A 9570-nucleotide genomic window follows, 5' to 3' on the forward strand; every position below is an offset into this window, starting at 1 on the left:
GGCTTAACTTGTGACGTAACGAATTGGTAATTTCATAAATAAATGTTTTCCTTATTTCTCTGAATAAACATTTATAATAAACTAAATAAAATTTACAGTGATATTTACGGCAATGATTGCCGTAAATATTCGTTACAAAATTTTGATACTTATATTAAATAATTCCGGTAGAAAATAATTATTAAACTAAAAATAACGTAAAAAACCTGAATTGAAATGTTTAAATGCATAAATATTTACTACCTACTGCTATTTTTACTTCATAAAATTGATTTATATCACGTAACGTTCATTGTTATTATATTATTTGTGATTTATTTTATTAAGATAAAATTTAAGTCATAAAATAATAATAATAATAATAAACAATTTGATTTAAAATATGTTTTATACTTTAATCAAAATGTGTGTTAAAGCATGTTTAGTGGCATTTCTAAATATCCCAAAATGAGTTATGTGCATTTTAAAACACGCTAAAATGTTTCTTATGTAAATTCTAAACACAGTTCTAGTTTTGCATAAACACATTAAAAGTGTTTCATAAATAATTAAATAAACTCATCAAAACATTCCTGAATATAAACAGTTACACACGAGTTAATATTATAGTAAGTACCTAAAAAAAATAAATTATTCAAAAGACAGAACACCGGATATCCAGTCTTGTTCACGTGACGCGTACGTCAGAATTCAAATAATATCTGTAAGTATACGAGTACTGTGTCATAAACATGGATAAACCTGTCGGAATAGTAAATAACCAGGAAGATAAATGGGGATGGGTTGTAGCCACTGCGTGTTTCGGCATCAATTTTATCATTTTGGGATTGCAAAGATCAGCAGCTATTGTTTACGTTGCTTTACTGGCAGAATTTGGGATAACTAGGGAACAAGCAGCATGGCCTATCACTTTATGCTCATCAATAATGTTTCTAGTTGGTAAGTAAGTTTGTAATTTACATTCAAATGTTTCTTCGAGTACATTACTTAATGTTAGAAAAATAGGTTAGGAAGACATTTTTATAGATAAGAGAAATTTGTTTATAGTACAGTCGCGTCTAGTTTTGATAAATTGCATTTAATTATATTTTGTAACCAAAGTAATTATTTGTTTTAATTTCTTCCGAAATTTCAGGTCCTCTTGCAGGATTTTTGGCCGAATTTTTAATTATAAGAACTATTGTCTTCAGTGGATGCTTAATAGCATCTATAGGTGTTATTTTATGTTTTTTTGGCCACAGTTTGGTATTCATTATCCTGTTTTTCGGAGCCGTACAAGGTGAGTTGAGATATATGAAAATTAATTAACAAATTAATTGAGAGAAAGTAATGATATAGTTTAAATAACAAAGCTACCATATGCGTCTTTAAAATAGAATCACTTCTAAGACGATTCTATTTATAACAAATGCTACGTATTCGTAGCTCGTATACTACGTCACGTTAATTTAAGGAAGTTTTTTAGTTGTTACTGCATAAATATAATATAAATAACATAATAACATAATATTAAAATTTTGCTTAAATTTATTTCATAAACTGAAACGTATCTGTTTTTGTTCAAAATGTTATGAATTTAATTTTTAAAATAATAAACATGTCTTGTGCAAAAACACTTTTGTATAATTTATTGAACACGTCAATTTTATGACATGTTTCGTTTCTAATTGTAAAGTTAATGCTATTTCGATTTGTAATTTGGGACGTAACCCAGATCACATCTCGTCCCATATTACTTGAGTGAAGATAGATATTTTTATTCATCAGTTTACGAAACGAAACTTCTCATCCAGAAAAATTCGAATTCCTTTATNATCATCTTCTATCTATCTATATAAATAAAAATGTAATGTTCGTTTGTTCCTACCGATTCCTTTGAAATTTTGACACAACGCTGCATTCGAATACGCACGTGTTTTTATATAATATACGTGTCGAAATTCCCCCCACTGAAGGGATATGGTTAGGATTAAGGCTTACCGTAAAGAACTCTGCTTCTATTTATACTATTTTAGATGCGGTTTTTTGTGTTTTTGATTGTGTTTTAATAGGGTACGTCAACAGAATGTACACTAAGAAGAAATTTTTCGAAAAATTTCCCTCCCACGGGGGAAGTGTTATAAATTTATAATAGATACATTTTGGGCCACAACAACGCATGGCGGGGTCTGCTAGTATTCAGTATTTCAGCAACCATTGTAATTGTTATATAACACCTACCGCTGAGAATGATGAGAATTGCCGAGAATCAAACGAACTACTGTATTTTCAATTTGATCAATTTTCTGGAACGTTTACAATCGTTCTATAATCGAACCAATAGGCAATAACAAATTCGAATTTACAACGGTTCGAACATTTTAAAAATCGAAATAGATAAAAATATTTATAACAATGTCTGAAATGTTATCAATTTAATACATCTAAGTAGGCTACTCAATAAAAATTAAACGTAGTTGAAAACGAAAAATCGCATCTAAAATAGTACAGTAGAAGCCGTTCTTCCGGTTAAGCCTTAATCCTCTCCCTCTCCCCCACAGGGGAATTTTGAAAAATCCCGTCTTATTGTGCATTCCCATGGCATACCCTACTAAAACGCAGATAAAAACAAAAAATCGCATCTAAAATAGTACAGTATAAGCCGTTCTTCCGGTTAAGCCTTAATCCTCTCCCTCTCCCCCCGCGGGGGAATTTCGAAAAATCCCTTCTTAGTGCGCGTTTTCATGACGTACCCTAACTGTGTACCAAATTTCACCTCTAGGTTCAGCGGTTTGCTCTGGGCGATGATGAATCAGTTAGTCAGTCAGTCAGTCAGGACAAGTAATTTTATATATTTAGATAACTGTGCTTGGGTGGATTAATACTAAAACAGATTCTTTATATGCGCAAATAAAATATTTACTTTACTTCTTCTGTAGACTTGGCCATTTTTAATCGTTTACTACTATATGTGACGTTGGACTTGTTCCGAACTTGAGCTTCGGTAGATTGCATTCAGCAAAAAGATATTTAACTGTTTGTAAAGCCTGTACTCCATATTACCTGAAAGTACAACTGAAATGAAGAACAAATTGAAAACGATCAATCTTCCATTTTTTTTCACTTTCGGTTCGTTAGAATCTCACCAAAAATCAAAGGTGAAAATATCGTATTTTTTCGTTTCTGGTTAGCTTTTCAGTTGTATTTTCACCAATAAGAAAAGGTTTTTAATGACATCAAGTCGTTACAGAAATGGAATATTTAGATATTCGAATTTACATGTAAATTTAATTTTTATTAAGATTTTTATTAAGATTTAAATTTGCAATTGGAATTTTAACACACAAAAAAAATGTATAATGAACAAAATTTGATTTAAAAAAAGTAAAATTAAGAAATATTAAATAAAAATTGTTTATAAACAATATTTTTCGACAAGAATTAAGTGGTAAAGTAAGATTGTTGTAACTCTGCTGAGTGCGCTGTTTCTGACGTAACTGTCGACCTGACCATACAAGTGGCCATAAAAGTGTTACTGATTTAAAGTATTGGTTAAATAATATGATATAATACTTCGTAATCATGTGTGTCCGTAGAGGGGAGCAAATGCATAAACTAGTGTATCTTCACTTGTAACAATTGTCTATTTAGGGTCTAAATAGTTTATGATTGTGTAGCCTATAGTTTGTGAACAGACCCTAAGCTAAAAGACCTCCCTTGAGATTGAATAAAAAAATCTTCACAATTTATAATCGTAAAAGATTAACACTGATTGAGATATGTAACGAGCATAAAACTCCTTGTCTTCTCGTATTGATACAATACAGTACTGTATTCTATAATCTACTTGTGAAGAAAATCCAAAAAATCAAATTACATCAGTAAATTTTTATTTAATTATTATTTGTCTTCAAGTTTTACCCCTTGAAAATTTTTTGCAGCTCCTATGTTCATAATTATCATTTTGTTTAAAATATCTCCTAACCAAACTCCCGATCTTGAGATCGCAAATCTCTCGGAAGCCTTACATTAATTCTGTCTCATCTAAAATCGATGTTTCTTCTCGTTTTAGTTTCCGAAAATTGATACGATCATTGAAGACAGCAAAGCGTCCTTCATTGGAAAACTTAGCTTCGAAAGGTTACAAGTATGTCACAATTTTCAGGTAGTGTGTAACTTAGAGATTCAGTATCAGATTTCTTTCTGTTTAGCTATTTGTGATATTTTTTTCGTTTTCGGATAATGTGAAGTCTAGATCTTAGACTATACAGACTATAGAGCATTTGCAGTAACGTAACTAAATCCCAAGCCGGATCTATAACATCCGAATGTAACACAATCCTCTCGGTGCTCCATTCAAAGTCAGCCGTCTCCAAAGAACCGACCAGTGATCCTCTCGTGGTACTATTATGATACCCATATTTGTAGCTATGGGAGGCTGTGAGGTGCTAAGGCCTCTCAGTTTAGTGAGTAGCAGGGGCGCTCGTACATTAGGACACTTGGAGCACTGCTCCTCTTTGCCATCATACAGCCAGATTTTTGTCTGCGGGGTCGTACCCTGAACACTAGAAGTTCAGTTGTAGGTACGCGCCTCCTTGGACGGTCTGGCCAGGTGGAGTTTTCCGGGTTTTCTCCACGTCTGTAACGCCTAAATAGGGGCCAGTTTCCCTTAAAAAGACCTCCCGAAAGGCATCCCTCTAGGCAGATCGCCCAAGTGTTGCGTTGCCATAAGTAAACCAACTGAAACAAACTTTTTATAGTCTGCGGGCGCCGTTAGTAATATTATCCATGTATAGTGTATATGATGCGTGCTTTCGCATTCATCACGTAAACTTAGGTTACTGTTACTTATTTTTATACAACTGTAGCTAATAGGCCTAGTGCTGGCTGTAAAAAGAAAAATACCAGTCACAATTTTTTTTACAAATTGTCCCTCTAGCCCCCAATGAATCATTTCTGCCACGGGACTGACTATACCAGATGTCACACGGTTACTTTTGTTTTCTATTCTTCATCTCGACTAAGCGGCATGACATCTAGTGGCAGATTCGTTAGCTAAAGGAAATATATTGTGAGCAGACTAAAATTTAAGATCTGCTGACAACCTATTTCCTTTAGCTTAGGGTCTGTTCACAAGCCCTTTACCACAAACTATTTAGACCCTAAATAGACAACTGTTGCAAGTGAAGATACACTAGTTTATGCCTCAAAAATCAGTAAAAGTAAAGTTTTTGTTGTATCTATAGTTGTAATTCCAATTCGTCAAGCCGTTACATGGATTTATAATGCGATCAGGTAATATTTATCAACTAAACCTACTGACGAGCGAGTCCAAATTATAATAAATAATATAACATAGGTAATTGGATTCGAAGTTAAGATATAATTTACCTAATTAATTTGTTCAAACATACTGATTAGATGAAATAGGACGTGACAGGACGAACAAAACAAAGTAAGCAGATACACCACTTTAAAATTTTAGTATACAATAGTAACTGTGATCATAAAATTTAAACATTTAATATTTGTTGTTGTTGTGTGGAATGTAGCATTTTTGTAATAAACAAAGGAATTAAATAAATAGCTAATACTAGTTGCAATCAAGCATGCTATATAACACGCTAGCAAAAATGCCCAGAGTTGCCCGGGAACTCTGGGAGGAATTGAGTTGTCCTCATTAGGGAGCAGAGAATAACTTTGCAAAATTTAGTCCAAACAGTCAGAGTTTGACAGTTTGTGGAGGATGAAATCAGGGAAAGGAATGAAAGTCCAAGTTTAAAAGTGCCGTATATTGCTTGAAGATTGTAGAGAGTAACTATGCAAAATTAGTCGATATCGCTCGATAGGTTTTGGAGTTTAGAGATAGTGGGTGAAATCAAAGAAGGAATGATACATCATAATGTTTCCCGTAATAGAGAAGAGTAGCGGAGAGTAAATATGCGGAATTTGGTCCTGGTTGATCAAAGGGTTTGGGATTTGTGGGAGAGATGAAATCAGTAGGAAGGAGTGAGGGTCCGATTTTTAACGTATCTTATGTACGGTACATCGGAAAGTAATAAGCTTTCCAATGATGAAAGAATTAAAAATCGATTCAGTATATTCTGAGATTACCTCGAAGTAAAAATCAAACAAACATTCTCTCTGTGTATTCATTCATTTATACCCGTAATTTGCTTGCATTGTCATGAAGTACTGAAATCCGTTTCAACACGGTTGTACTTCGTGACAATTGTGACTTTTAGGAATTTTATCGTCTATAAAGCTCACTCGCAAATGCGTAAAAATGAAAAGAACTCAATTTATGTAGATAGGTATTTCATAACATAAGACTAATTCTTATTTTTAAATATAGGAACTGTAGGATTATTACTAAAACAATAAAAACATAAAAACACTGTAGGATTAAGTTTAGTTTCATACAAAAGAAGTAAATTCGCTTATTATATGTGACAGTTCACACTGAGCGAATGAGAAAAGCGAAAGCGATTTTTATTCGCTTAGCGAAATTGACTCATACAACCAAAAGCGAAAAGCCATTGCGAATTTTAAGCAACCAATCATTTACAAGCGAGAGAAAACGTCATCTTGAAAAATAAAATGGTTGCTCCCGATATTCTTTTGCTATCCACACTTGTTTGTTTATTGAGGAAAAAAAAGATACGTGAAAAAGAAAACGATGCTGGATGAGAGGAATATTAAAAATCCGTAATTGTAATATTTGCTGTATTGCGTGAGAAAGTTTCTGTATCCATCTTGAAAACAACAAGAACCACGTGACAACTAACGGAAATACGATTGGTGGCCTAATTTTTTCTCTAGAGAGAAAGTTCTACAGTTTCGAACTTCGAAGCGATTCGCGAAATGGTAAAATTCACCGGAAACGACGTCATGTCTGAACGTGTTTTTCGCTTTCGGCAGCGAATCGCGCTCAGTGTGAACTAAGCTTAAGATATATTATAAGAAACGAACGGCCAAGACAATATAAAGAAAGTATATATAGGACTACCCGAACAGCACGAGTCGAAATAAAATAAGATAATAAGTTTAAAGAAGCCTACCAGGTGGCGAAGGGGATTGATTACCTATAAGCGTCTAGTCCCTGAGCGAGCATTAATTCTAAATTATGCCGCTACGACTGGATTAGTCTTTCGTTTTGGGTTGGCGGTGACAAAACATTTTGCTAATATACAGTGGATTATCCGTCATATAAAATGGAATACGACAAGTGTAATTTGAAATATAATCATAAGCAAAGCGTAAATAGACATATTAAAGCGAAACATATAAAGGACTATAATAGGAATGATAAAAATATTAAATTNGATTTATATCACGTAACGTTCATTGTTATTATATTATTTGTGATTTATTTTATTAAGATAAAATTTAAGTCATAAAATAATAATAATAATAATAATAATAGATTATTATATTTTAAGCTTATTTTAAATTTAATGTAAAATATCGAGGGTAGAAAAATGTTATGTATGGAGTGTTTTCTCATATGGAGCTGAGAGATGGATTTTGCAGAGAGATATATAAACAAGATTAAAGTAGTCCTCTTCGACATCCTTGTTTGAAATGAGGATGTCGAAAAAGACAATCCTCATTTCAATTTTTTGAATTGATGTGATTAACAAAGAACAATTATTGATTAATTCCAGAGAATAAAAGAAGAGTATTGATAAAATCAAACGCAATTATTTTGCAAAAAATAAAATAACCTAAGTAAAGCCTTTAGTCTATAGATTAAAATATATAGCCTGTATATATATTAAAATCTGTTTAAAACGGAAAAAAATAATTATCTGTAAACCGGAATAGCACGGTACCGGATTTACTGTACTATACAAATAGATTATTTTTAAATATTAAATATGTTTAAAATAATCAATTTGTATGTTTTAAAGCATCCCGTTCAATAAAATATTTATTTGATTTTTCATTAATTGATATTTCTCTTATGAAATATTTTAGAAAATAAAATAAATCGTAATAGTCTATATAATTATAAACTACAAAATTAAGTAAAAAAAAAAAAATATTTTTATATAATACTTCATATATATTCTTTGAGTTTAAGCGAGATGATGATGATGTGTACAGTGTATGAAGCCTTACATGGTAGCATACGTTATACTAAAATGGTGAAGACGAGGCATATGGACAATTAGATTTCATATATTTATGAAATCTAATTGTCCAAGTGTCTTAATTTATAGCACTTTATTGTGTTAGAAGCATAAACGAATTGCAAAGCACGGTTTCATATCATCAAAATAGATTTCATATATTAATTAATACGTATAAGCTGTATGACTGCGTTCAGCACACTCAACATTTCAAGTAGAGTGGGATGGAAATTGATGCGAGTTGTTAATGACGCTAGTTTCTACAAACTTAATTAAAAACATTCGACAAAGTAAATTAAATTCATTGTAAAAGATGTATTTTGTATGCGTATACAGTAGAACTGTGTTTTTTTAACTCTACCTTTTGAGTACTAAGAGGGCCTTTTGGCAGTCTGTTATGGATTCGGCCAGGCCCACAATGAGGCGGCCGGGTGGTAAGGAACCAGGCCCGACATATACGGATGGGCCATCCCGAAAAATTCCTGATGTCTTTCGATGATCCCGTGTTCCCCAGAGCGGTAGGCTGTTGCCTACCGCTAGACTATCTGGCCATCAATAAAACTCGGTTAAGAAATTCCGCATTAGATAGACGGAAATCCTTCTCCGAGACCAGAAAATAAGTTTTTCAATTACATCCTATAGAAAATGTTATGCATTTAATTGAATATGGAGAAAAGAAAATTACATAAGGAGATGTACAAAATTTCGTGTGCCATTATCTGCGCGACTTTGAACACGGATTTTATAATTTTTTTACACGATTATTTGATAAAAATCACAAAACTATTTTTTGAATGAAACCAACGCAGCAAGCTAGACAATATCTAAATAAATAAAATGTAAGCTTAATTCACTGTATTGTAGTGGAACATTATTAAATAAATATGGATTATTAAAAGCTATATTACTTTTATTTCTACTTAACTTTTTTAAATCTGTCCCTCGAAAATTTCTTAACCATGTTCTACTGTATCTGTTTTTAGTTACTAACTAACTAGCTGTTACCCACGGTTTTGCCCGCGCGGATTTTGCAAACAAACCCCATTTATCTATACTAATATTATATTATAAAGAGGTAATGTTTAGTGATGCCACGAATAGTGATTTTGCCGAATAACGAATACCGAACATTCGGCTACGCTCTTGGCCGAAGCGCCGAATATTCGGCGGCCGAATGTTCGGCAAAATATGTGTACATTTCGCGGGTGATATGTTACGACCTGATACATTGCGGTGGGTGCGGTAGCGACACTGCGGGCACATTTGTTTTATTTGCGAGTAGATCATGTCACAACATGCATTATTTGTTCATTGTTACATCAAATTGCGTTACTAATTATTACTAAAAAATATCACTGTATCACTTTATATGAAAACTGTTCGCCTAGATCGGACGGCAGACCTTTACAAGTGGTGGTCAGCAAACGCAAAACAGTATCCAAGCCTGACAGAATTC

The 9570-nt window shown here is 32.7% G+C and overlaps 1 protein-coding gene across 2 annotated transcripts in view; it reads left to right on the forward strand.

The window, feature by feature from the left end:
- Positions 1–611: 611 nt before the first annotated feature.
- LOC111635134 (monocarboxylate transporter 2-like) overlaps positions 612–9570 on the forward strand; it is a 35050-nt gene continuing 26091 nt past the window's right edge. Inside the window, exons 1-2 of one of the 2 annotated variants that reach the window (XM_023379994.1) lie at positions 612–939; positions 1136–1279. In XM_023379994.1, coding sequence (XP_023235762.1) covers positions 732–939; positions 1136–1279 — 352 coding nt within the window. In that variant the 5' untranslated portion in view covers positions 612–731. The remainder of the gene's footprint in view (positions 940–1135; positions 1280–9570) is intronic. The other variant, XM_023379993.1, reaches the window with a different exon arrangement.

The sequence above is a fragment of the Centruroides sculpturatus genome, unplaced genomic scaffold, assembly GCF_000671375.1.
Source record: "Centruroides sculpturatus isolate CEXI.00-Female unplaced genomic scaffold, Cexi_2.0 scaffold688, whole genome shotgun sequence".
NCBI classification, from domain to species: Eukaryota; Metazoa; Arthropoda; class Arachnida; order Scorpiones; family Buthidae; genus Centruroides; species Centruroides sculpturatus.